A 27992-nucleotide genomic window follows, 5' to 3' on the forward strand; every position below is an offset into this window, starting at 1 on the left:
GCTCACTTTGGAATTTCCTGGACCATCTCCCACCTCCAGGACAGGAGCTGCTCTATGCTTGTCATGTTCCACCTTCCCCCAGACATGTTTCCCAAACTCTCTACTCCAACAGGGACAGCCCGGGGCAGTAGTTTGGGATTTCCCCACATTTCCCCTCTCCTCCCCTCACCACCTCCCTCCAGTTTCCCTGCCCCCCCAGATTCTCAGTATCCTCCCACTGCTATCCCCAAGTTTCAGGGCTGAACCACCAAGCCAGGACCCTCCTCTCCAGCACATCCTGTGTTGCTGCTTGGAGCAGGGGGAAGGAAAAAGCAACATTAAAGCCATCCCCCTCCCAAATCTTTTTAGCACCTTGGGAGGAAGCAGCCTGTCTACCCGCAGCTGTTTTTGCTCCTTTCCACCTTTTTTTCCATGGCGCTGTTAAAAAGCACCATGGCACGGCTGGGAGGGCAGGGGGGATCATGAGAAATGAGTGGTTTTCCCAAGAATTTCTGGGTATGGAGCCGGGTCGTTTCCAAACCTGGCAGTGCCACCCATGAAAACCATTGCTGGAGGTTGGGGGAAGAGGAAAAAGACAGGGAGAAAGGGACGGAAGAGGGAGAAAGGCTTTCCCTGCCCCACAGGGAGGTGGTCCCGAGCAGGTTACCTGGCCTCCTGGCCCCTTCCCAGCTCTCTCGGGGCTGGCAGCTCCCCTGGCAAAGCACCACTGCTGGATATCCCAGGTGCCGGAGTGGGGTCCCCACCAGGTTCCCCCCGAGCTGGGGTGGTGGGGTAGGGGGAGAGCGCCGGAGCAGGGCTGGGAGTGGTGGTTCCTGGGGGAATGCCGGTGACAGGGGGTGAGCCAGTGGTGGAGGAGGCTTTCTTCCCACAGGATTCGCAGCAGAGCTTGTTGTATCCAGGGATGGAGCAGTAGCGAGCCAGGACCTCCATCTGGCAGAAGATGGATTTGTCCCCGAGGCAAGGCTCCCCTGGAGAGGGACGGAGCAGCACAAAATGAGGTGGCATTAGGCTCTCAGCCCTGCACCACTTCAGTGGGATTCCCGAAGGGAACAAGATACCCTTTCAGGGTGCTGCCTACCCACATAGGAAGCGGGCAAGAGGGACCTGGAAAATGAAGCCAAAGTACTGAAGGATTCTATGCCTGGAGAAAAAACAGAGAGCAAGGGATGCTCCAAACCAGGATGCACCTTGCCCCAGCTATGAAGGACTCCAAGGGGGAAAAGCCAGGAGCCATCTCCCTACTTAAAAAAATTCCAAGGTAAAAAGGAAAGGGCATAAAAGCCGGGAGGCAAAAGGAGTGCAACACGGAAACTGCAGGACCTCATACACCACAAGATGGCAATGGAGCAACGGGCTTTGGAGCAGAGGCATCAGGGACGCAGCAGCAGAGGGTAAAACTCCCCAGGAGCACTGCTGGATGTGCTCCCACCTCTGCGCTTCCCACAGGGAGGTGCAGAAGTCCTCGGGAGGGTTATCCTGGGAAGCGCCGCCCTTACACAAGCACGGACACTTACTGGAGGAGATCTTGCTCACGGGGTTTTTGGCTCCATCCTGGGGCACCCGCTGCCCTTTGGTCGTGCCGTGGTCACCAGCATCAGCACTGGCAGTGATGCCAGAGAGCTTCCCTGTGGAGAGAGCACCACGATGCCCCGCAGCCACGGGAGGCTGGGGGCGCTCAAAATACCTCGGGAGGACGTTTGTTTTGTTTTAAGGACTCTCCTTAAAAGTTAAATCCCTTAAGGAGCACCTAGTTGGCTCAGCACTTAAACCACTCAAACCCCACCCAAGAGAAATTTGAGGGTGCCCATCTCCATCAGTGCGTTGCATCTTCAAACTGCCAGAAACCCCAAAACCAGACAATGCCAGGGCAGAGAGCAGAGAAGGGAGATATTTTGTATGGCTTTTGAGTTTTTTTTTACTGCCAGCAGTATCAGGGGCGTTCAACCCAACCTTGCCTGCTGGCATCCCCCAGAGCCACAATGGGTTGGAGGCATTCATGGGGGTTGACCCCACCAGCACGTGCCCCATCCCAGTGCCACCTCCTCCTCCTCCCTCCTCTCACCCGGGCAGAGGGCCACATGGCAGCCCTGGATGGCCTCCGGCTTGTCACCCTCGCAGCGCGCGCCGCTGTCGCTGCCCTTGCACACCACCTGCCGCTGCTGGACGCCTTCCCCACAGGTCGCCGAGCACTGCACCCAGACAGACGGACAGGCAGTCAGTGACGGCATGGGGACAGCCCCCACACCCCAACAGCACCCCAGGATGTGCTGATGACAATTCCTCAGGTGGATATTGCTTTCCCATATGGGGTTTCTCTCCCTGTCTCCCAAACCCCCATGCTCTCTGCACAGGGATTCCCTCCCCTCTCTCATTTTCAGCGAGCCAGTGAAAACATCAGTGGCTCTTGTACCCTTATCCCTGAAAGAGTTCAAAGCCAGGCTTGGAGCAACCTGGTCTAGTGGAAGGTGACCTGACCAAAGCAAGGGGTTGGAATGAGATGGGCTTTTAAGGTCCCTTCCAACCCAAACCATTCCAGGATTCTGTGAAAATATCAGTGCCACTTGTATCCTTATCTCCACCAAGGCCAGGCTGGATGGGACTCTGAGAAACCTGGTCTAATGGAAAGTGTTCCTGTCCATGGCAGGGGGTTGGACTAGATGACCTTTAAAGCTCCATTTTAACCAAACCATTCTAGGATTCTACTCCATGACCCCTATAAGCACCTGACCTTCACACCCACCTCCCATACCCCTCCTTCCGGGGGCTTCCTCACCTCGGACCAGGCTCCTGTCCTCCACTGTGCAGGGCAGGGCAGGCGGCCACAGGGCCGGCGCGTCTCGGGGCGCTGCCCGGGGCAGTATTTGGTGTGCAGGGTGCGGTTGGTGCCGTCCTGCAGGCGCTGCACACACTGCACCGCCCGCGCCTGCACACCCAGCTTCCCGCAGGAGCGGCTGCAGGCACCCCATTCCTCGGCCACCCACCTGCCAGGGCAGGAAGATGGACATGGAGAAGGCATTTGAGGTGATGCTCACGCTGACAAGCGATCAGAAATGCTCCCAATGTGACCCCAAGCCCCTCCCCCCACCCCCCCCAAGAGGGATGGGAGAACCTCAGGCCACATGGAGAGGACCTACATGGGCTGGGAGCATTCCTGGAGGTTACAGCGCCTCCGGATTGGCTTCGGCTTCTTGCTGCTGTCACAGAAGTTTCTATGCACCATCCGGTTGTCGCTTTTCCGACGGCAGCCGTACTTGGTGTACTGGATGCCTGAGGGGGCAGAGCATGGGCAGTGAGGTGATGGGTGTGGGAGTCCCTCCAGGTTCTCCCCTAGGTCCCCTCTGCTGCATCCCGACTGGGATATGCACTCTGGAATGTCACCACTCAGGTGAGACCCAACATTTGCCAAGGATGTTCATGTGGCTGCTGGACCCCCCTGGCATCCCCCAGGCTGCTGTGGGGTGCACACAGCTCATGGAGAATGTCCCAGCCCATGGCAGAGTTTTGGACCGGGTGACCATTAAAGGTTCCTTCCAACCCAAACCACTCTGATTCCCAGAGCACAAGGTGTTCCCCATGATCTGAGGGTCAGATCCCAACGGCCATATGGAAATGAGGCTTTTATCAGCAAACCCCACACCTACTTCTGTGCACACTTTAGTAGTGGTCATCTTCAAAATCACTATTTCTTGGCTCAAATCCAGTTAAAAACAGCCAACAAATTAAAAAATCATAGCAGGTCCACGGATAGACAAAGATACGCACACACAATCACATAAGCCTGTTTCCGTAAGAAATCTGGCTAAAATGCTCAATTAAACTGCTTTGCACTAATTTCTCCTTACCAGAGATGCCTCACTCCTCACAGAGGGGCTCACACACCCTCTACCATATCCAAGTATCCCCCCAAGCATGCCCAGTAGGCTGTTAGGTAGAGAAAGTTACCTCCTCCACACGCCTTGGAGCACTGGGACCAGCTCTTGAGGGCCCACTCGTAGGAATCCATCTCCTCAAGCAGGACATTGTTATTTCCAATCATGGGCAGCAGGTCTTCGTGGATGATGTACCGGTACATGAGGCTGCTCCTCGCCTCCTCCTCCTGAGGGATGACCTGCAGGCACAGAGGGAACAGTCAGAGAGGGGGAAGAATGATGCCGTGGGAGAGGCACCACATGGCAAGGTGGCCTACACCCAAAACTGGGGATGAACACAGGGATGGATGGGAGCACAGACCTGCCATTCCCTGCATGTCCAGGAAGCCCAACCCCTAACTCCCCAAATACCAGCATAACTAAAATGGGATCTGGAGTCATAAGCAATTGCTGCAGAGCAAAATGCAGATGGACTCAAAGGCAAGTGCCCAAGCAACACGTCCTTGTGCCATTCCCTCACCCAGTTTGCCACCCTTTGCTTTTGGCTGGATCATTCCCTGGATTTAATGACATGCCCCACACCCTTCCATCACCTGCCACATCACACCTCAGACCACCTCCCCTGTCTTTGACAGTCATCCCCAAGCCCCACATGTGCCAGCCAGGCTTACCAAGACACTGATGGCCTCGTGCAGAGGACCACTGGTTTTCAGGCTCTCCTTGCCTTGTTCCACAGTGTATTCCCACTCCAAGCCCATCTCAATGAACACCTGGTTTTTGGCTTCTTTGCCCTTGGCATTCAGGATGAAGTTCCCCGTGGCTTGATTCTTAACAGCTGGAGGAGAAAGGAGATATTTTCAGTATCATTCCCTCTGGTCACTCACTTTGGAGTACTGGAATGACCTAAACAAGACCCTTTTTGGTGGGAATTATCGGAAAAGGGTTGAGAAAGGGGGAAGGGAGAGGTGGACTAGGGCGTGCTCACCGATGCTGTGGGTTGCTGGCTCCATCTCTTCTATCTGAAGGTGCCTTGCTCCAGCTGGGATCTCAAACATCTTCAAAGCACCTGAAAGGGAGGGACAAAGGATGGAGGGAAGAGGTAGGTGATGGGAGTCCTGGCTGCAGGGCTCCCATGAGAGCAGGTTTCTCCAAATGGACATGTGAACCCATCCAGCTCGTGAGTCCACTTCCAAGCCCACCCAGCCCTCTCACCTGGCTGCTTGGGGGTCTTGGCCAACGTGCCCTTCACCGTCCGGCAGTGGGAATTGTCCCCCCCGCAGACCCCACACTTGTCATCCTGCTTCAGGGAGCCAACCTCCTTGTCACAGCCGACGTGCTGGCACCCAGGGGAGGAGAGGACAAGCCTGGGGTTACATTCCTGCAGCCCAGCCCGGGGTTACAGCCCTGCGGCCCAGCCCATCACTCCCATTGCTGCATATGGGCTCGGTCCCCAGGGGCAAAACACCTGTCCCCAAGGGGCTGAGCTCTCTCCTGGCCAGAGGAAGGACAGGGACAGTCCCACAACAGCTCCTCACCACGCACTCGCCCCGGACGCAGACGCTGTAGGGGTCTCGGTAGCTGCAGCGGGTCCCGTCATGAACAACCTGGTTCATGAACACCACATCTCCCGTGCCCTCGGACTGGCAGATCAGCTCACACTTCTGAGCATCTGCAGCAAAGGAAAAGGGGAAGAAAAGAGAGGCAGGGGAGCAAAAGGGGTTGTGGAAATACATTAGGGTGAGTGAAGACAGAAACCCATCTCAGCTTGTACCCCTGAGCACAGCCACAATTCCAAAGCCCAGGATACTCATGTGGCTTATCTCCCAAGTCCATTTGCTGCTCAAGAGCCTGCACTTTTGCCCAGTATACACTCAGGAAATTAAGGGAAGGACAGGACATGCTACACGAAGCTGTAATGCAAGTAGGCAGCTCTGCTCTGGAGCCAGGCTGGGAGAGCTGGGAGTGTTCAGCCTGGAGAACAGAAGGCTCCAGGGAGACCTTAGAGCCCCTTCCAATGCCTGAAGGGGCTCCAAGAGAGCTGGAGAGGGACTTTGGACAAGAAGAAAGGCCCAGAGTGACAGGACAAGAGGGAATGGCTTCCCACTGACAGAGAACAGGGTTAGACAGTGTATTGGGAAAAAATTCTTTCCTCAGAGGATGGTGAGGCACTGGCACAGGCTGCCCAGGGAGGCTGTGCCTGCCCCATGCCTGGAAGTGTTCTTCCAACTGTGAATAACCTGGTCTAGTGGCAGGTGTTGCTGCCATGGCTGCGGGGTTGGAATGAGATCATCATTAAGGTCCCTTCCAACCCAAACCATTCTATGATTCTGTGACTTTGGAAAGCTGGCTGCTTGAAGTTGGCTTATTGCACAACAGTTTCCAGCTCAGGAGCTTCCCACCACCCAACATCTGTGCAGCTGGCACAGTCTTCATCCCAGGGTGATGGCTACCAGGGCAGACTCCTCTGGAGGAACCGGGCTACCGCCCCTTTGCTAGGACCTGTCATCACTCACCGTCGTGATGCTCGTAGGGAAGCCAGGAATGTTTGCTGTTCTGGTGGGTGTAGTAGGAGTTGCGCTTGGAGCACTGCTGGGCACGGAAATCCTGGTAGGGCCCCGGGCACTCCTCGGCATTGCACACCTGGTACTCGTAGGTGGATCCTGGGCACTGGCGCCCTCCATATGCTGGGCTGGAAAATAAATCCAGTGGGTTGTAAGAGTGTTGGAGAGGGGATGGTGTTCAACCCCAACACAGCTCAGTGCCTGAAGGCACAGCACAGCTCCCGCAGGAGGAGATGTCCCCATCCCTGCCAACAAGGGGAAGAGCCAGGAGCCTCTGGCTCGCGGCCACTTCCAGTTGGGAAAAGGGAGGGAGGCAAAATCCAAACGTACGGTGGGTTATCACAGCTCCGGCTGCGGGATCGCACGCCTCCCCCACAGGTCCTGGAGCACGAGCCAAACTTGGACCAGGAGCTCCAGCTGCCATCCTGGCTGTAAGGCTGCTCTGACGTCTTCCAGATGCAGTGGCCCTTGAAGCACCACTGGAAGGGAAGAGAAGGAATGAGTTCCACACCTCTTCCAAAGGGCTCAGCACCAGTGGAGAGCCCTCCTGCACCCACAGCTCTACAGAAATGGTAAAGCACAGGAGGAAGATGCTCTTCATCATGCCCTTGGACACATCCCTCCCACAGGAAGCAGGACCAGCCCCTACCTTGCCAGGAGAGCACTCGGTCCCATCCAAGGGTGGCCCCTTCTTGGTCTTGCAGAAGTAGAGGTTGTCCGGGTGGCTGCACCACAGCTGCTTGCAGGGGTCGAAGGTGCGGAACTGAGGAGCACAGAGGAGCCGGGCTGGGACAGCAGTGGCGAGTACCAGCAGGCTGGTGGCAGCCAGGCTGGCTGGGGGTCCCGGGGAGGAGGGACGGCGTGGCCATACAGCCTGTACTCACCGCCGTGCACGTCTTGTAGCCCACACCGAAGTCAAAGCGGCACTGCTCATCCATGGAATAATTAATTCCCGGCAGCTCAGGTAATGAGGGCCACTGGTGCTCAAAGGGGTCATCCAGGAGGCAGTCGTAGGAGCTGCAGAGTCAGACACAGAGGATTTCCCTCCAGCACCCCATCCCTCAGCTCCAGGCCACTCTCCAAATTCAGCTATTGAGAAATTTGAATTATCATGGAATTCTGGAACGGTTTGGGTTGGAATGGTCCTTCAAGGCCATAGAGTTCCACCCCCCTGCCATGGGCAGGGACACCTTCCACTATCCCAGTTTGCCCCAAGCCCCATCCAACCTGGCCTTGGACACTTCCAGGGATCCAGGGGCAGCCACAGCTTCTCTGGGCAATCTGTGCAAGGGCCTCACCTCCCTCACAGGGAAAAATTTTTTCCTAAGACCCCATCTAACCCTACTTTCTGTCAGTGGGAAGCCATTCCCCCTTGTCCAAAGTCACTCTCTTGGAGCCCCTTTAGGCACTGGAAGAGGCTCCAAGGTCTCCCTGGAGCCTTCTGTTCTCCAGGCCAAACACCCCCAGCTCTTCCAGCCCATCTCCAGAGGCACTCCAGCCCTGGGAGCATCTCTGGGTACAAAATGCCACCAGCCACAGTCTGAAGGGAGAATATCCCCTCCCAGTTGGAAGGGGCATACTGGATGTAGCGGTTGAGCTCCTGCTTGCTGCAGCGGGACCAGTGGTAGCGGTGGAAGGCGGCTTGGACCAGCGGCGCCATGATGCTCCCCATGCTGGTCTCATCGGCACAGCGGTTGCCCTGGCCGTCGTGCTCCATGCCCAACCTGACGGGAAAGTCCCAAGAGATTTACACCTGCAGCAGCAGAAGGCCCCCTTTGCAGAGAGAGGGGCACCACCGCAGCCAACTTTGCCCCCATCACTTACACATGTCCGGTCTCATGGGCGACGACAAAGGCTGAGGAAAAGCCGTCCTCGTGGTTGAGGGTGCAGCTGCGGAGAGGGTGGCACATCCCGGTCACCGGAGCGTAGCCTGGGGCAAAGAGAGGAGGGAAGGACAGAGAAGAAGAGGAGAGAGAAAACCTTTGAGAGAGGAGGAGAAAAAATGAAAAATTCAGAAAAAAACCCCCCACAAGTACATAACCTGGCTTCACTGCAACAGGGGAGGAAACAGAGGGGAAGGCGCTGAAGAGGAGGGGCTGCCCAGGTCACTTGGATGGCAGCCCGAGGACTTGCTCACCAGTGTGACCACCCTGGCGCCAAAAGCCAGCAGAGGTTGCTCTGGAGCTTGCTGGCACCTCTGTGCCCTTGTGCCAATGCACCTGGGCAGGCACGAGGGCAGAAACAGCATCCACGATACCCTATCAGCGTGGGTGGCCACCGCCTCCCAGCCTGGGAATGGCATCCCCCGCATTCTTCTCCGTTTAAAACAAATAAAGAAGGAAAAAGAGAGAGAAGCAAAGGCACGAGGCTCTCCCGAGAGCCCTGCCAAAACCCCAGCCCTGCTCCCCACGGGGCGCACACGCACATGCACCCGCCTCGGTCCCAGGACCCCAGCCCTCGATCAAGTGCAGTGCAGTGGGGCAGCTGTGGGCGGGGAAATCTTCCCCCGCCCAGGCAGCAACACATCACCTCCATTTTGGTCACTTTTCCTTTCTTTCTCGCCTTGTTTCTGCCCAATTCGATTAACTCGTTGGCACACTCCAGAATTTACTCCCCAAATTTTTTAAAGTATGTTGTTTTTTTTAAGGCTGACCCTTTTTGGCATCAAGGGAGTTAGTGAAGGAAGGACTTACAGGTCAGAGAGGCAAAAGCAGGGCAGGACCATGCTGGATAACCATGCCCTGGGGATTGGGATGCTGGAAGAGGAGAGCTCAATGAGCCAAGAGTGGGCAGCAGCAGGACAGGGGTGCTGATGAGCGGAGGGAGATGCACATCCCTACACCCACCCTGGACAAACCATAGGGTCCACAGAGCCCCCCATCCTCGTGGGATACTTGATCCACACCAAGTCACACCCATAATGGGGTTTAACCATACAATAATAAATCAAGACCTGGATAAATAATTTGAAAATACTTTTGTTTCCCCCATGAAACATTCCACAAGAAAGAGTAAAGATGGGGGAAGCTTTCTCTAGAGGGGGAGAGCAAATGTATTTTGTCTAGGATGAAAACTGGATAAATTCCCAACCAAAGAAGCTGTGGGAAATGGGACAAAGGAATATGAGAAGGTGGATGCTCATGAAGGCAGTTTTTTGCAATGAAGGCTCCAGTAAGAATTGGAAGGAGTATAAAAGGTTCTCCACAGGAGAATGATGGTGAGAAGTAACTACCTGGAAAATATTTAATTCTGATCACAAGCATCCTTCAGGCCAGGCCAGAAAACCCCCTGTGCCACCCACTGTGGGGGGACATGGAAACTCTTTGGCTGTTGACAAGACTTCTACAGCAGCAATTAATAATTTACGACACATCTGTCCAGTGCTTTTCTTTTCAAAGGGTGGGGTTTATGTGGTGCCACACTCTGGTCCTTCATTCCACGCATCCCTGAGCTCAACAGGGGTGTCGGGGATCCGCAAGAACTTTGAGGAAAAGAGGCAAGAGGAAGCAGAGTGTTACTACTCCAGCAGCCCAACCAGCGGGAAGCTCCCAGTGGATGAGGAGCTCCTCGTGCCATGCAGCGCAGCCAGGCAAGGACACGGCAGCCATGGGGACCTCTGCAGAAAGGAAACATCCATCCCAGAGATGTGTGACGAGCAGAGCGCCAGATCCGCAGGGAAAACAGGAAGGAGCTGGAATGAGCACCCCTAGAGCAGGGCTACCCCATCGATCTCACAACTCCTTCCCACCAAGGGGCAGCCCAGGGAGTCTTCCCCTTCTGCCAAAAAAGGTCCTCTCACAAATGCCTTTGGACACAGTCACTTTGCCAGGAAGGGTCTAGAAAAACGAAACAAAACCTGGTATTTCACCCGTGTGACTCTGGACAAGGAGACCAAGGCAGGTCACCAGCTTGGCACAACCCAAAGTCTGCTATTTAGTGGCCACAGCATGTTCAGGAGGGTTTCCAGCTGCATATCTCCTGAGGTTCATCTCCTACTGAGGGAGATCCTTTTCAGGGAGGTAATCCAAGTTAGGACAGGTTTCCTTCTCCACCTTTCCTTCCTCCTGTGCACACCAGGAGGACTTGTGCTACAGATCAGGGTGACGTTACCACTCCGTTCATGGCATCAAATGGAGCCTCCTGATGGAAATCCAGATCTGGCCACCAGTGTGGAAAGGAGGAGACAGCAATTTGGAAGCAGCAGGCTCAGAACTGGAAGAAGTCACCTCTTGTGATAACACCACAGCACCTGTTTTCCTAATGGAGCCATGAAACACCAGTAGCTTTGCCTGAAAATTTTATTAGCAAGGCCTCCAACTTCTCAGACCATGCCAGCACAACCTCTGCACCAAGAGGGTGAGAGATCCCTACAGTAAAACTTCCCCTTTGGCCCACGGTTTATTGAATGCTCCCATGTCCAAGAAATAAATCCATATAAAAACAGGCTTTAAAGGTCCTCCGGAGGACAGAATAAATTGATTGTCCCCATGGGGCTTCCTGTGGTATTTAACCTTTTTTTAACCATATTTTTATATTTTTAAGGCATTTTGGGCCAAGGGCAGGACTGGTAAATAAAATCGAAGAGCAGGAGAATGAATAAATAAATAAATAAATAAATAAATATATTTTATCCATCCAGGCTGATGCTCTGGATTAATTCTCTGTCTCTTTCTTCTTCATCATGTGAAGAAAAAAATACCAATTTTTATAACCTTTTTCTGGACCTCACTGGCCAAGAAACAGACTGTGCTTGCAAGAAATCCTCTCCCCTTGCTGGCTTTTTCCCCCAGCAAACTGCACATACCTGATCGAGACAAATACAGTACCTTGCATACCTGCAGGCCCAAAATCTTGCCTGGTGAGAAAGACGGCGTGGTCGTGGTACTCGGCATGCTCCGGGTCGGAGCGCTGCTGCGAGTGCGCCCAGCGGCACACCTGCTCCAAGCTCCGGGATGGATTCCCCCGCTCGATCAGGCTGACTGACTGCAGAAAGAATGGAAAACTCACTGCTGGGAGGAAAAGGAAGAGATGCCGCCCTTCCCCTGGAAGCCAAAGAGGTTTTATCCCAAGCGGGAGACAAGAAGCTGCAGGAGGACTCGCTTGGGAAGCATTAGATCTAAACAGCGGTGAGCTGAGATCCGCCCCGGATTCAAACACCTGCTCGTTATTTCCTACATCGTCCCCTGAACCTGAGAAGCGACGTAGCTGGACAAAGCAGCTGCCTCCAGAGCCGGCTTTGGGGATGATAAATCACCCCTAACAGAGCCCGGCAGTTCCCATCCCGCTGTATCACCACAGCTCCAAATTCCTTCCCCCCCATAGATCATCCTCCAGCCCAGAGCACAAATGTCACTGGGAGGAAGCCAGATAGGTTGTTGGCTTTCTCAGGTGGAGATGATGTTCCTGGTCCCATAGAAGCCTCCAAAAATGGGCCAGCCTCCGTCCTCATCCATGCTCCTCAGAACCATCCCTGGATCTCCAAGATGTGTTGTGTTTCTGCCAGCCACGCATACTCTATAATAAGGAAGTTTTTTTCCAAGACCTAACTGGTCATATTTGTGGATCACACACACACAGAGACATCACCGTGTTGAGTCATTAACACCCTTGCTAGAACACTTCCTGTGAGACAGGGGCTTGCCCCAAAAAAGTACAGAAAATCACATTTTTTTAAAGAAAAATCTGGCTGCTGTGCTCAAACAAGCCTTAAAAAGTAAGTGCAGCCTGAGAAACCACATGAAAACTTCTCAGGAAACCTTCCCACACTTTTCCTGGCCATGCCCAAGCCACACGAGAGCTACAGGACAGCCAGGGAGCCAAGTCAAGGAGATCCTGACCACGGCTTCTCTGCACTGATATCCAGTTCCTCTCAGTGGGGGAAGCCACCTTTATCCCATCATTTACACAGCTCTGAGGAAGCCTCTGCGGCTTTTCCCACATCCTAGAGCAAGCAGATAACAGCGGATCACAGCCACCCACCACCTCCCTGAGAGCCTCATAGGCCAGGGGACTATCCAGGCCCTCAGCTCCCAAAAACCTGGCTAAGGAGGGTTCAAATTCACCCCTGCTCAGCACAGTTGTCATTTGGGCTCTGACAATTGCCACGTTTTCCCAAACCAGGGCTTACCTAAGTGCTAAATAAATATTAGAGCATCTCCTGCTCGCCACATCCGAGCGCTGGATTTACCTGACGATATCCCACCATGATCATCCTGACCAGTACAATGTTGATGTGAACGCCCAGGGACTCGTCGTGATAAATTTCATCCACCTGAAGAAGGGAGGGAAATCCAACAGGAAAGAAGTTAAGGCCATCCCAGCTCTCAAGTCCCTCCTGTCCTCCACGCTCCCGCGTTCCGCACCCTTCCCGGCTTTCCAAGACCAGATGCAAAGATCTCATCCCCCTCCTCCCACCTGCAGTGTGGGAGGCTTTTTTCCCATGTGTAAAAAGCACAAAGGCAAAAAGCCAATCTGGAATAAGTCAAAATTTCCCCAGGAATGGCTCAGATGGTCAATGACACCACCCATTTCCATCAAGGGCTGAGTTTCCTCCACCACATTTCTCAATGAGCCATTGCCCCTTTGGAGTATGAATCCCTCAGAGGGGTGGAAATCCTTCAGACTCCAGTATCCAAAGGAAAAATGGCTTTTTGATAGAATCCTTTGCCTCTCCCCAAAGCCAGGGCTTTCCTCGGTCACATCAGTGAGTCAAACTTGACCTACGGCTTCAGGAATCCCGGGAGAAGCCAACACAATGAAGAGAACAGGGAGGGCTCATGAGTCAATGAGACTCGTACCGCTGTCGGCTACTAAAAATGACCTTGCAGAGGAAATAAATGGCTATAACCTTTTCCTTCTGCGTTTCCAGGATGAATAAACAAATTCTACTCCTAAATGCTACCATGAGAAAAGGACATCTAGATGGGAAAGGTCTCCGAGTGCCGAGCACGGTGACAGCCAGCCGTGGAGAGAGGCATGGAGTGGGCAATCACAAAGCCATGTAAGATCCTGCACCTTCTGCAAAGCATGTGGGAAAACACAGCCTCGGGAAGAAAAAAAACCCTGGTTTTTGAGAATGGGACTTTCTTTTTCCCAAAAAGCCTTCCAAATTAACAGTTCCACAAATGGGGGTTCACTGCAGAAGTCGAGGAGACCAAATTAAGACCATTTTTAATATTGGCTAGAATTCATGTTCTAATTAAAACATATATTTTCAGCTTTGTCCGAGGGGGGGAATAATTTGCCTCAGCTCTGTCATAGCTTTCCAGACTAGATGAAGGTTATAAAGTCACATTTATGGATCTTTTCTACTTTTTCCTCCACTCCTTTGAGTTTTTTTAATCTTTTATCAAGGGCTGGGTGACAACTATCCTTCTATTGCTGCCCAAATCCAAGTCAGACATTCCCCGGTGTGTTTTACAAGCCCCCCAATTTCCAGCCTGGGATTCCATTTGAAATACCCACTCAGGCCAGTTTTAAGCCCAAAAACCCAGTGTTAACCTTCTCCCCATGACAACCAATACTCCCATGGGGTGCCTCTGAGCCATGCAGAGAGCTAATGCAGATCCCAAGCGTTGAATGCAGCAAAATCGACTATAAAAAATTCAATCAATAAACTGACAGTCCATCCCCCCTAATGCATCCCTTTGGATACAGAAGCTGTGAGAGCCGTGGGGTATTTTATTCATCAGTGTGGAAAGATAATGCTGGTCAACCCACCCACAGCTCATCCCTGCTTCCCGTGGTTGGGATGCTCCTTCACCCTCCCCCTTTTGTAAGAATAATGAGAATATGATGGATTTTTTTCCGATCCCAACCCTATGTTTTTGGAGATGTGCACAGAAGGGTGGAAGGTCATGCAGCGTTGCAGCTGCAAACATTACTCAGACCTACAGACCCACTCAAGTGTGAAGGATCCAGCCCAGCAAGGAGATGCAACTCCCCAGGGACATCAGGCTCAGCCCTGGGTTTTAGGATATTGGAGGCTTTGGCATCCCAGAGAAACCCCACGTCATAATGTTGGTAACATGACAGGGTGGGAAAGTGGGGAGAGAAGGAGAAATTAAAACTGTGCTTGAAGAGATGCAGAGCTGGACCTGGGGGATGGTTTAGGGAACAAGGCAGGAAACACAACCATTGCCTTCACTTTCCCAAATCTTCATGCATTTTCCTTCACCCCAGCACTTGCCAGGAGCTGGAGCTTCAAACTGACAGAGGGTAGGGTTAGATGGGATATTGGAAAGGAACTGAGGCAAGTGAGGCTGGCGAGGCCCAGGCACAGAGAAGCTGTGGCTGCCCCATCCCTGGAAGTGTCCAAGGCCAGGTTGGAAAGGTGTCCCTGCCCATGGCAGGGCATTGGAATGGGATGAGCTTTCATGTCCCTTCCAACCCATTCCATGATTTTAGGATTCTGTGGTCATCCACCAGTGCTCTGCTGCTTGCTGCCTGCTCCTGAGGACCCCTCAATCCATCAGGATGAGCCACTTTCCTGCCTTAGGGACCTCTCTAGCAGCCACGACCTGACCTTGCTGTGACTGGGAGCATCAAGAGGAGCAGCACAGACCTCTCCCTTCCCAGCTGCATGGGACGTTTTGGCAGGATGCTCAGCAGATCCCACTGTATTATTCCAAGATGGGATTTAATTCCATAAAGCTTCCTTATAAAGCAGTGCTAAATCCCACTCTCCTCCAGCTCGCAGGGATCAGGTACCCCCTCTCTCCAGCCTCTGAAACCAAGAGTTAACCTAAACCCCAGCCCCTGTTTAGTCCAGGGTTTAGGCAGGGATCTGCACCTAACCGATACCAGCTCAGCAGCGGCCGTTAGGGTTAATTCAGAAAGCAGATGTGGAACCAGACTGCCCAAGGCTACGGACTTCCCTTCACAGCCAGATATAAATAATTGATTGAGGGGGGGAAAAAAAAAAATCATATCAAAAGGGCTCGGTGCTGGTGGCTGCAAGGGCTGCTGCCCTGCAGGCCCCAAGTTTTGGGGCAGGGGGGGAACATCAGCAGGGCCAGCTTCCCCCAAGTGCTCCAGTGCCTGTGGAAGAAGTGGGGATGGAGCTGGAGGGGTTGAGCATCACCTTGGAAATGGAAACTCACCTGGAGAGCAGTTTGCAGGGTTGGCAGAACTCCCCCTGCCCTCTGCAGAGGCCATTAAGCAAATCAGCGTCTTCAGAGAAATCCCTTCCCCCAAAGATACCTGTTCAGCAAAAGGCTACAATAAAGGGGCCCACATCCCTGAAGCCATGGGATAAAGATCTTCTTATTCCTCTTATCCATGCTCAGCCTGTTTCACACTCTCACCTAGCAGGAAACGCTCTCCTCTTTCATGTAAAATGGAGTTTTTCCACCTATAAACAGCCCAGCCTTTAAGGCTCGTGGTGAGTTAAGGGCAAACTTGCAGGAACTACCGCCCCACAGGACTCCCTGCAGCCCTGCAACACTGAGGAGACGGTGGCAATGCTTTACAGTGAAAGGAACATTAAAACCTGGGAGCAGGGAAGGCTGCCTCGCTAAATCCCTGCAAACCTCTGGCCAGCCCCGAGTCTGCAGCCCCAGACGTGAGATCCCGACAGCAAAACCGCACTGGCAACGAGGTCTAGACCTCGCCGTTCTTCAGGGAAGGAAAACAAAGGGAGAGACACGAGAAGAATTTGCCAAACCAGCAGAATAGCTGACATTTCAAAACGCCGGGATCGCTTACTCGGAACAGCCAAGTCATCTTTAAACTCCTTTCTTTTATTCCCTCGCTTGGTTTTCCTGCTGGTGGATTCACCCTGAGCCTCTTTGCTGGGGCTGGGGGGTTAGGAAGGGAGGGAAAAGTCCCCCTTACCACATTTTTGGGCTTGCATCCCCTGTAGGGATGCATACTGTCACCTCTGTGACCCACGTTTTCTGTGGGGTGGAACAGAGGAAGGGGAGATTTGTCAGGAGGGCAAGACTAGATTTTGTCAGAGCTCTCTACAAAACAAGGCGTGTTGTCCCAAAAATCCAGCAACGAACACGTAAGCCTATACAGAGGGTAGAGAAAAGTACATGGACACATGAGAGACATCAGAGGTATTTTTGTTGTTACCAGTTAGCAAGGAAGTGGCGCATAAACCCCTCACCTAAAAAAAAAAAAGCATACACAGGTTAAAATCAAAGCTGAAGGTTTAATTTTTGTTCCCAAACCTTCTCTTCTGTGGGGTCTCAGTAGCACTCTGTTGCTCTGCCCTTGGGAACAATAATTTCAGCTGGAGCCAGGCAAGTCCCAGCCTGGAGAGGGCTCTGACTCATGGGGTTTCCCTAGTAACCCAAAACAATGGGAAAACACCAAGTACCTTTGCATCCTTAACTAAATCATAGGCAATATCTGACAAAATCCCAGGAAACCAGTTAAGACCAGGACCAGGTTTAACACAGACATAGCTTGGCTTCTCCCCTGCAAGTGGAGCCATCCCCAGACTTGAAAGGATCGGGGATGAGCAGTGGGAAGCCTGGAGGAGAAGACCAAGAAGCCCAACTCCCTGAATGCAAGAGGCTGAAAAGCAGAGCAAAGCACTAAATATTTCCTCTCCTCTTCCTTTTCCAGGGTGCTGGATCCCCTCCTGGTTCCCAGCCCTTGCTCTCAGCAGTCACCATGACTGGGGGATCCTAATTTTCCTTCCATAACATCACAATCCCTGCCACAGACAGCAAGCAAGAGAGGGGAATGGTTTTCCACAGGCACCACATCACCAAACACTCATCCCAAGAGCCCAACAGACTGGTTTTGGTTAGGCGGACGCAGCCACGCTCAGCTCGGAGCAGAGATACGCTCAGTGGCTGATGGCAAAGGGGGAGTTGTGCCTTTCCCACTCACTCCAGCCTGACCCCAAATTCCTGTGCAGCACCCCAGCCAAGAAGGGAAGGGCAGGCTAGGAATGCAGGCTGGGAGCTAGCAGGGAAGCTCCTGCCTGCAGGGAAGCTCGTAGGTGCACAAAAGGAGCAGTCATCCTCATGTCAGCTTCCTGGGATGGACACAGAGCCCTTCACTGAAAAGCATCCACATTTCTGGCAATGAAATAAGGGTTGTGGGGTTTGCTTCTTTAAAAAAAAAGAAAATCTCCGTGACAAATCATTTATCACCAAGCTTCAGCTGACACAGAGTTCCTAATAAATGGTTTTGTGTCTTGGGAAGAGCCCTGGGACCCTACCTACAGCAGCGCTGGGAAGGGATACGTGTCCCACTGCCCCCTCGGCACTCAGTGGAGGCCTCAGAAAAAGCCAGGAAAGTTTATCATCAACTTCCAAGCTCGCTGCCCCCTTTCCTTGGGATATATCTTGATAGGAGAGCTCCTAGTCAGGAAAACTTCCTCAGTTGTGTCCCTGACATACTCCAGCCCAGCTCGATAAGTCCTTTCCTCGTTAGAGGGCTGGCCAAGCCTCTTCTCCTTCTTCCCTTTGCCTCCAGCTAATGGGATTAATGTTCAGCTGTGTGGTCCCAGCAGGCTCCTCCCCGCCAGCCCCCCGGCATCCTCCTCTCTCCCTCCCTCTGCCACCCCGGCCAGAAAGCAGGACTCTCCTTTTTCTGCTGAATCGGGTGTTTTAAGGCAATCTGAGCCGGTAAGGAAATGAGGCGGCGCCAAGGGAAGAGGAGGCGGACGGAGGTCACGACAAAGCTGGCAAGAAAATGCACTAAAAACCAGAAAGAAAGAAGGGGAAGGGGGTGGGGGGAGAATATACAGAAGGAAATAATACTTGCGGGGAAGTATTTGTTGCCTGCATTATCCTGGGGTTTTCTCCGCGCCCCCTCACCCCCCCCAATTAAAGTCTCCAGCGCCACCTTTAATTGAATAGGCGGGGGGTCCTCCCTTCTCCCAGCGCAGCATCCCGCGCATTCACTCCTTGAAAAGTCCTGCCCGCGGGGTAGGAACCATGAAATGCGCCTGAAAACCGACCTTTTGATTAGAGCTGACAATCCCCGGGCGCTCAAAATGTCCATCCCACCCCAACCCCCCTCCCCGGGATCGGAAAGGAAAAATGACATCATCTCCAACCCCCGTAACGTGGGAAGAGCCCGAGGGCAGAGCAGGGAACCCTGTGGCTTCCCCCTGGCAGGAGGATTTCATAAGCCAAGAGGAGAAACTTTCAGAGAGTGAATTTAAGTGATGCCGGGAGCATCCAACCACAAGCATCGGATAACGTTCCAGAGAATAAAACATCGTGATGAAGGTATTTGCTTCTTCAACATTTTCCCTGTTTGGGACCAGCCACTTTACTCGTCCTTCACCCCATCATCCTCTAATCCCACAAATCCTTCCCCCACTTCGTAGCCAGCCATATGGCAGAAATAATTGCCAAACCAACAACCAACCACCCAAAAGCATCTTTATAACTTAGTTATTCCAGAGCTGCTTGAGCCTTTCGAACATTTTCCATCACTGTGTAAAAGAGCACTTAAAGGAAAATAAATAAATAGAGGCGAGGATAAAGCATGGAAAACAAAACGAAACTGGGAGAGACAAAGAGACGCTTGAGCGCGGACCATATTTGCAGACATTCAGGTGCTGGAGGAGCAAACCTCCCTCAAGATGACTGGATGAATAAATATTGATCCTTCCATGTCTCTCAGGACTTGGAGAATACAGATGTTTTTATCTTAAAAAGGAATGAAAAGGGGTATAGGGAACCAGCACAGGCTGCCCCATGTCTCTGAATGAGGAGATGTGGAGGAACTGTAAAGCTGCTCTAAACTCCTTTTCAAACATGTCCTGAATGGTTATCCAGGTGCACAGGTTTCCAAAAAGCTTCTGAAAAGCTATAAAAATATTTCCTCTACCAACAAATAGTATTCAGAATAAATCATGAACATCATCACTGCAAAACAAATTACAAATATCCTCCTTTCTAACTAAGTAAGCAACAACCATTCTCTTTTCTAGCATTTGATGAGACTTCAGTGACAAGGAGGAAATGGTCTCAGCCAGGAGAAACTTTTGGACTCAGGTGACAGACAGTGACAGGGCCAACACACCAGACCCTGTCATTGGCAAGGGGAAGGTGATGGAGATGAACATCAAAGGGCTCTGCTTTCCATCCCTCCAATTCCCGCAGCTGTTAAACGCCAGAGCCAGCTGTGTGAAGGCACAGCCCGCCCTTCCCCCTCCCAAACCCATTTCTTTTCCCAGGATAACAGATTTGCAGCATCAGAAGAGCACTAAACCCAGGGAAGGGTGGGACCCACATCCCTCACAGGCGAGCCTTACTATGTTCATGAGGGTGAGGACGTAGTTCTGGACGTGCTCCTTCCCGTGGAAGCGCACGACCGAGTCATCCACGGCCAGCAGGACCTCGATGTTGTAGTCATCCTTCCTGGCGTGGCGCCGCTTGCGCTCCGCGTCCCCCAACCGCTCCGTCATCTGCTCCAGGGAATTTGGGAGCTCACCCAGCTGCACACCGGGCACTGGGCAGGAAAAGAAAGAGCCTTTGAGGTGACCTGACACCACAGTGACACTCCACAAAAGCAGAAATTCAGGAGGGAAAATAGGTAAGAGATTTAACTCCAATAGGATATTGAGCTCCAGCTGGCTGCTGGTCCAGCTCACTCTGTGGTGGGGAAATGGCTCTGAATTGTGAAGCCCAGCACTAAAAGACACATTAATGATTGGACTTGAGAACCTTAAAGGTTTTTTCCCAACCTAAAGTTAAAAAGTCAAATCCATGCCACATTTCATAGAATCATCACAGAATCACAGAGTGGTATGGGCTGGAGGGGACCTTAAAGCTCATCCTGTTCCACCCCCTGCCATGGGCAGGAACACCTTCTACTATCCTAGGTTGCTCCAAGCCCCATCCAACCTGGCCTTGGACACTTCCAGGGACGGAGCAGCCACAACTTCTCTGGGTAACAACTTCCAGTGCCTCACCACTCTCCTTTCACAACACAGAGGTGATCAAAACAAGTCTGCAGCACCTCCAGCCCAGCATCTCCTTTCCTTCTTCTCGACTTCAGGCAGTTAAACCCAGCCTAAAGCCACAAGGTGAGATGTACGAGGGCTCATGGAAGGAGAAATCCTCTCCCTATGTGAAATATTCATTACCAATTGCTGGGAAAGACTGGATTCCAGCAGCACCTACCTTCGGGATGGAGGTCGTGGCGCGGCTCGGCACCATCCTGCCGGATGGCTGAGCGCCGATAGACCACATGGGCCCTCCCGTGCTCCTCCGTGTCCTGCTGGCCCCTCTCCAGGGGCTCGATGAAAAACTCGTTGCTGTCTGTCCGAATCAGGCCAGCCTGGACTCCACAAAGAAATCAGGAAAAGGGGGGGGAAAAGGTGTGGTTTTATATGAGTGCAGGGGAACATACACACTCAATAATTAGAGACTGATGCAGAGCACACACAAAGGGGAAAGGCATCCCAAATCATCTTGATCCTACTCCATGACACCGGGATGGTTCTGTTACCACGTTCATCCATGACAGCCCTTAATTTCTCCTGTAGATGGGAAGGGAAAAAAAAAAAAAAAAAAAGGAAGGAAAAGCCAACCAACAAAAAAACCACCTGGCTGCAATTCAAGTTGTGTCTTTATATGGCTACAAAACTCCGTTCTGTTTCATCCATGAGTTGTGCCGGACCCTGAACTCAGGGATATGAGGCTGAAGGGGCTCCCAAGACACTCCTAAGTCTCCCTGAACCCACCCCATTCCATTCCTATGGTGCCAGTTAGGATATCTGCTGTTTCACTGACACTACGAGCTGCAACAAGAAGGAAAGAGAAACCATTCCCTCTGCCCCATGAAGCGCTTGGGAATTAACACAGGGGAATCCTGTCAGAGCAGAAGCTGGAAAGCATTACAGCTCCACCTCCCAAACACAGGAAAGATGAATGACAGGGCAAAGACCGCTGGAAATGTTGTCCTGGCTACCGACCTGCTCCTAATTAACACCAAGCTCCCATCAAATCCCCCTTACATCAGCCTGAGCGCTCACACCCTGCAGTGCCGGCCGGCTCAGACCTCGGGCAAGGAAAAGGATCACCAGGATTTGGCTTCCATCCCAGGGGCAGCCCCCCCAGCTCGGCATTTTTCCCAGCTCCCTCCATGGCGCACGCGTGCGTTCCTTCCTCCGGCGCTGCCCGCTGTTGAAGAGCTGCCTGGAAAGCGCCGGCAGAACACATGGATCTGTTCCTGGAGCAAAGCCTTTGGCAGCATGTACCTACCGAAGCCCTCATAAGGGTGTTGGGGTGCTGGAATGGTTTTCATCAAATCAAATAAAATAAAAGTAAAATATATACAGAGATGTATTTTGGACAGAGGCTGGGGCTCTTCCAGACCTGCCTGGCTCTTTGGGTCCCCTTCACGTTCACGTCCCATTGGATTCATCAGGCAATGGCCGACCTGGCTCTGTTGGATTCCATCAAATTTCCTGCTCCACTTGGGTTTTATTAACTGCTCAACTCTGCTGCAAAGCAGGGTTTTGGCTGGTTTTGTTTTACCTCCTTCCTGAGGAATCCAAGTCCTTGCCTGACACATGTATCCCAGGTCCTTCCCACAGGAGACATCCAGGTCAAACCAGGGCAGCCAGGGATTGTCACCCCACCCTCAGCCAAGGAGATGGAGAGCACAGCCAGGTTTAACCAGGAGTCTGGGGCATCAGGCAGGGTGGTGGTGATGAGGCAGAGAACAAGCCAAGGAGTCAAACCACAAGTCAGGTTCAGTAATGGTTGGGCAAGGCCATGACGATGGGGCAGGGCACAGAATCATGGAAGCCTTTAGGCTGGAAAAGCCCTCCAGGATCATCAAGTCCAACCATTAACCCAGCACTGCCAAGGCCACCACTAAATCACGTCCCCACGTGCCACATTTATACATCTTTTCAATCCCTCCAGGGACGGGGAACACAAGCCTGCGCCAGGGCTTGACAACCCTTTCCATGAAGAAGTTCTCCTAATTTCCAGTTCCAAGCCATCGCTCTTTCTTATACAATAAGAGAAGGAGCAGAAGCAGCCCCTGCCCCAGGAGGAGCTCTGCTGGGACACCACTACCCCCTCCCAGCCCTGCCACGGGGCGTTTCAGCCGGGACCAGGCACCCCAAAGCCGGTTTATGGGTTTAGGGTGAAAGCCAGGACTTGCTGAGTCAGGCGGCCGGAGGAAAGCCGTGCCGCCGCGCTGGGGCAAGGCTGGATTAAAATGTGAAAGAGCCTGGTCCCAAGCTGCAGCCCAATTGGGTTTGAGCTGCTCTACAGCTCGTGACTAATTATATCTGGCTCAAGGAATAAAGCAGCCCAGACTTTCTCCCAAAGGTGGGATGCAACGCGCCGCTGACTCTGGGGTTGACTGACAGCAAAGGCGATAACGCATGGATTTGTGTGCCCATCTGATCAGAGCAGCCCAAGAAATGAAACAGAAGCTGCAGCACCTGTGAACCCTGATGTTCACAAAAATAAATTAAAAAACCAAAACAACCCAGAAAACACCATTGCAAGAGGCACGCACCGAGCTGCTCGCTCTTAAAGAGGAGCGGCTCGGGTTGTGTTTCAGCATTTTGGGAGGGTTGTAACAGCAGAGAGGCAGAAGGAAAAGGTCAGATGGCACCCAAAAAGTCCCACTCAGCTTTTCTTGGGCTTTTTCCAAGACTCCAATCCCATCCTCAGTGATCGATTAGTCATGTGCTTCCCACCGTTGATTTTAATTCGGTTGAATAATACCAAATCGCATTAAATCGATTGGTGGGACTATCATCGCTGCTCTTTCCAACATGAGATGCTGTCTGCAGCTCTCAATGAAGGTAATCTCAAACTAGAAAATGGCCCTTTAAAGACAGTGGCACTGGAAAGAGGGAAAACTCACTCCTGCCAGCTCACAGAGGTGAAATCTCTTCTCCAGCTCTCCTGTGTCTCCCCAGGCTAAGGGAGAGATGAACTCCAGCCTCACTAAGGGGGACCCCCCAGGACCCGGGTAAGAAACTCCTCCTCCACCACTGGGTAAAAAGCTCCAACTCCCACAGGAATTCAGGAAATTCTGACACTTCAACAGAGCTGAGACGTGGAAAAATTAATAAAGCTGCTGCCCTCGGCCAGGGAAGCTAACAGGAGGGGGAAATACAGCTGCGTGCATAGTGCGTATTTTTCCTACAAGATTCACACTTAATTTGGACAAAAAGTCCTAGAAAACCAGGCAGTGTGAACACAGGCACCATGGATAACAGTGCTCCCCTTCCATCCAGAGGGCATCAGGCATGGCCTAGAGCTGCTCCATCACTATTTTGGTGCCTCTCTGCAGCACAGGCTCTGCAGCCCACCAAACACAACACTTCGCTTTCCTCGCCTCCTTCTCCCTGCTCTTCGTGCCCAGGCAAGAGATTTTTGGGGTGGCTACAGACCAGGCTTTGCCAGGTGACCCGAGCCAGGCCTCAAATGTAGCTCCTGGTGGAGTGAGGACATGGACACACGCTCAGTGCTAATTAATTAATTAATTAATTGGGTTTTCAGCCCAAACAGGGCCTGTTTTACATCTCACTGCCAAAACTTGGGATTATCACCTGGGAGAAAAGCCCTCATACCCATGTAACACCCAAACCAGCTGAATCCAGTGGGATCTATGTGACCAAATGGACATTTCGCACCCTTTTTCTCCCCAAAATTAACCCTACAGCTCAGGAACTGCAAGGAAAACCCTGGATGACCAAGTCACACTTTTTTCAGTGGGACATCATTTTGGAGGGCTGTTTCTCCCTCTGTTTCCTATTAATTACTGTTTCTGAGGGCTTTTGTGCTCTGCTTATCTGCTGCCACCCATCTGAAGCAAGCCAGGGCCACGGGGATGGAAAACGCTGGCTCTACAGTTTGCAGGGCTACGGCAAATCACCCCAGGGAAAAGTCGGGCCCACAGATATGGTGTCTGTGGATGATAATCCTTCACCCATCCCTGCAACCAGCAAAGCAGGAAGGAAGCAAGGTCGACCACATGCTGCTAAAGCCGGCGAGGAAAAATCTGGGATGCCTCCACTGCAGCGAGATGTGTCCGCCGGCGGAGATTTCTGCCTAACGCTACTTTACCAGTCAGGAATTTGGTGGCTTAGATCAGCTTTGAAATTATGCTATGGGCGACAGCATCTTCCCTCACTGGTACGAGACACCCTTGCAAAAAAATGAAAGGCCGGATTCTCACGCGTGGACGCCCGCAGCGAATGACAGCCGTGGAAGGTGCCATGAGTCTGGCATCTGGGAAAGGGATCGGCTCACTTACATGGCTAAATATGGATTTCAGAAAGACTTTGTGTGGATTCTCTTTTTCAAGAGCTGGGTTGGTTTTTTTTTCTTCCAGCCCCCACCCCCTTCTCGTTATTTATAATCTCAGTCTCCGTTTATACACAGCCTAATCTCTTTGTGTACACAGCCCTCATCCGCAGCATCCCGGAGCGCTTCCTCTGACCAGGAACTGGTGGCCAAGAGCGGCCCTGTGCCTCCCACGCGCACTATACCGGGATGAAAAAGCCACAGTCCCCTTCCAAAGCTCGTGGACAACTTCCAGCAGAAGTCCACAGGAATTCCAGGGCCCTTGCTTATAGAAGAGTTTCCTCCAGCCCATTAGCAACATTCCTGACCAAGTACATCCCTCCCAGATGCTCTGTTGCTTCTCCGATGGGTCATTAACATCATCCTCCCCTCCATCCACACCTAGAACCAGGTTTTGGTTACGTTCCTTGCTCCATGTCCTAAATCAAGCTCTTTTCACTGCTTTTTGAGAACCCTCTTGATCTCCCCACTCCTCCAAAGCAGGTGGGTCCTGAGCAGATAGAAGCTGTCAGACTCACTTAAGCCAGAGCACCATACAGCCAGAAAACCCATGGAAAAGAGAAACCAACTGTGACGTTGGATGTATCACAAAATCCACTCTACTGTGGAAGGAGGCAGAGCACCTGCTTGTCCCCTCAGCCTCATGTCCTTCACCAGACCACGTGAAATTCCTGGCTGAAGCCAGGATATTGGCTTGTTGGCCACCAAGCAATAAAGTTATTGCAGGAAACAGAAAAAAACCCAACAAATCCTTATCATGGGGGAAAAGCCACTTCTTCCTTTACATGGGCTTAAGAGAGTGGGCTTGGGGTACCATGGGTAGCAGGATATGGCTGCATAAATCCACATGGAAAAGCATCCTGTGGTACAAGCTACATCCTAACCCAGCTGGAACACGGGCAAAAAGAACGACAACTGACAAGGTGTGCAAGGGGCTGGGATGGGAAAACTTGGGGCTAAAGCCTAGAAAAGCCTGGAAAGTTAAATTAAAGCCTGCTTGGGATTGACACTAACAATAGAGTGGGCTCTGGGCAAGAAAATTCCCCAAAACTGTGCCACAGCAGGACACGGATCAGCTGCTGATCGCTTCCAGCATCCCTTTGCTCATGATGCCAAAGGGAATGAGATCTGCAACAGAACCTGCACGATTCAAATCCAGGTCTCTGTTCCAAACTCAGCACTATTTGCTGGGTCCATAGGAAATGCCTTTAAAGCTTCCAAGCCTGCCCACATTCGTCATCCCCAGTGCGATCCATGTCCCAGAGAAATGTCTGCAAGTTCACAGCCTCAGCCCATTCCCAAAAGGATGCTTCAAAAGGTGTGGATTATGTGCTAAAAAAATTTAATTCCTATATGTAGGCAAAATAGGTATTTCTAGCTTTGCTGCTCTATCATTTCTGCTTGTACAGTAACATCAGGCGCTGTATAAAAAGAAAGGAATGCCAAATTGTTTGTGCTGGTGGCCAAAATTGACTTAAGGAACTCCCAGAATAAAGCAACTAAAAAAGAAATATCTAAAAAAAAATTTTTTTAAGGCACAAAATAAGACATTTCTTCCAACCCAGCAGCAGCTTTAAGTGGTACCGGGAGAAAACAGCAAATGCTGGCACGTAAACAAGATTTAAATGGCTCAAAGAAAATCTGAAGGGCAACAGGCCAAGGGTATTAAAAAATAAGCACTTCCCCAAGCGTATCAAAGGTAGGAAACCCACAGGCAGAGCAGATGCCGGGGATAAGGAGGTAACAGAGCCATTTAAAGGAATTAAAGCGCTGTGGCACCAAGTTACTGATGCTGAACTGTGCTCAGAAAGCCAAGAGCCTCTGAGCCCTCGAGTGATTAGAAAGAAAAACCCGATGTCCTCCTGCAAAAAGATGCTTGGTGGGAGCCAGACTGCAGCTTACAGTCAGCTTTTCAGGATTTCAGGAGGTGCTCAAGCTCACACAGCATCATTTAAGAGGTGGGAAACGCAGAGGAAAAGTTCCTGGAGCAGTCCCAAGGTAAAACATAGGCGGGCAAGGATGGAGCAGCACCACCATGAGCATGTGTGCCCATCCCAGAGGTTGGGCACGGCCCATGGATGTAACAGCATCCGCGCAGGAAGCAGTTTGGGCACAGGACTGGCAATTTTTCCAAGCCTTTTAAATAAATATTGGTGCACAGACCACGCTGATGGAGTAGGTAGAACACCCTGTGCCACGTGGGGAGGAGGGACCTGCTGCAGTCAAGGGCTAAAGGGCAACAACATATGGCACAGACACCTAAAGCATCACTAAAAAAATCAGATTTCAGAACACCACGATTCACCTCTTAAGAGGAAACCACACCAAAACACGGGCACCACACACAAACCACCCCGCCAGCCTCCAGCTTACCAGCCCGTCGCAGTTGCTGATGGCCACGGCGGCTCCAGGCATCCCGGAGATGTCACCGGTGAATAGGCACCGCTGCTGGAGGGGTTCCCGGAAAAGGACCTCAAAATCCTCCTGCCACTCTGCCACGGCTCCCGGTGGCACCAGCCGGCGGTTGGGCCTCAGCCGGAGGTGCAGCTCCTTCCCAAAAACCGTGACGTTGAAGTAGAGCAAGCGGCGCTGGGGGGACTCATCCGGGGGGCTGCGGGGGACGCGGCGGCGGGACGGGGCCGGGGCCGGGGGACAGGCGGGCTGGCCGAGCCCCGCCGCCGCGTCGCCGGACACCACGTGCGACAGGAAGCGACCCCGGCAGTCGGTGCTGAACGGGACGATCACACCATACTCGCTGAGTTTGCCGGACAGGAGGAGCTCTGCGGAGACAGCACCGAGGGAAAGGGCCGTGGGCACGGAGCATCCCGCTCAGGCGCCGGGATCGCGGTGGCCAACCCAGCCGGGGGAGCCTTTGGCGAACACCGCCGGAGCTCGATAAACCCGACAGCTGCTTTTCCGTCCCGACCCAGCTCTGCTTTGTAGTTTTAAGCGGGTGCGTCCAACGTAGCAGAAGGAACTCGGGCTGACGTCCCCTCGCACGCCAAGCACGCCAACTATTTCTCGCCCAGCCTCCATCTCCCCCAATTCCCATTGAAACCTAACCCACCCACCAGTCTCTCCCTTCTCCCCATCCTCCGGGGTGCAGCCACCTGTCAACTCCCCCCCACCCCGGGCCCCCCGCCCGCGGGGCAGCGGCCGTACCTGGGGCGCTGCCGGCGGCCAGGCAGCCGTGCAGGGGGACGAGGCAGGAGAGCACCAGCCGCAGATAATCCATTTGGGGCCGGCGGCGGGATGCGGCGGGATGCGGGGCCGGCGGGATGCGGGATGCGGGGCGGGCG

At 52.6% G+C, this 27992-nt stretch overlaps 1 protein-coding gene across 2 annotated transcripts; it reads right to left on the reverse strand.

The window, feature by feature from the left end:
• Positions 1-185: 185 nt before the first annotated feature.
• Positions 186-27991, reverse strand: ADAMTS14 (ADAM metallopeptidase with thrombospondin type 1 motif 14). Of its 2 annotated transcripts, none has more exons than XM_048311829.1 (22): positions 27856-27991; positions 27067-27473; positions 20533-20689; positions 19662-19858; positions 12618-12701; positions 11266-11413; positions 8255-8360; positions 8011-8154; positions 7315-7447; positions 7080-7193; positions 6761-6909; positions 6383-6558; positions 5405-5538; positions 5082-5205; positions 4855-4935; positions 4541-4704; positions 3943-4108; positions 3135-3267; positions 2774-2981; positions 2063-2189; positions 1515-1625; positions 186-968 (listed from the first exon to the last, which is right to left on the reverse strand). In XM_048311829.1, exons 1-22 carry the CDS (start codon positions 27926-27928, stop codon positions 643-645), a joined length of 3462 nt encoding a protein of 1153 aa, XP_048167786.1. In that variant the 5' UTR covers positions 27929-27991; the 3' UTR covers positions 186-642. The 2 variants fall into 2 exon arrangements, with proteins under 2 accessions (XP_048167786.1, XP_048167785.1); XM_048311828.1 differs by having other exon boundaries at positions 11257-11413.
• Position 27992: the final 1 nt, after the last annotated feature.

The sequence above is a fragment of the Corvus hawaiiensis genome, chromosome 8, assembly GCF_020740725.1.
Source record: "Corvus hawaiiensis isolate bCorHaw1 chromosome 8, bCorHaw1.pri.cur, whole genome shotgun sequence".
NCBI classification, from domain to species: Eukaryota; Metazoa; Chordata; class Aves; order Passeriformes; family Corvidae; genus Corvus; species Corvus hawaiiensis.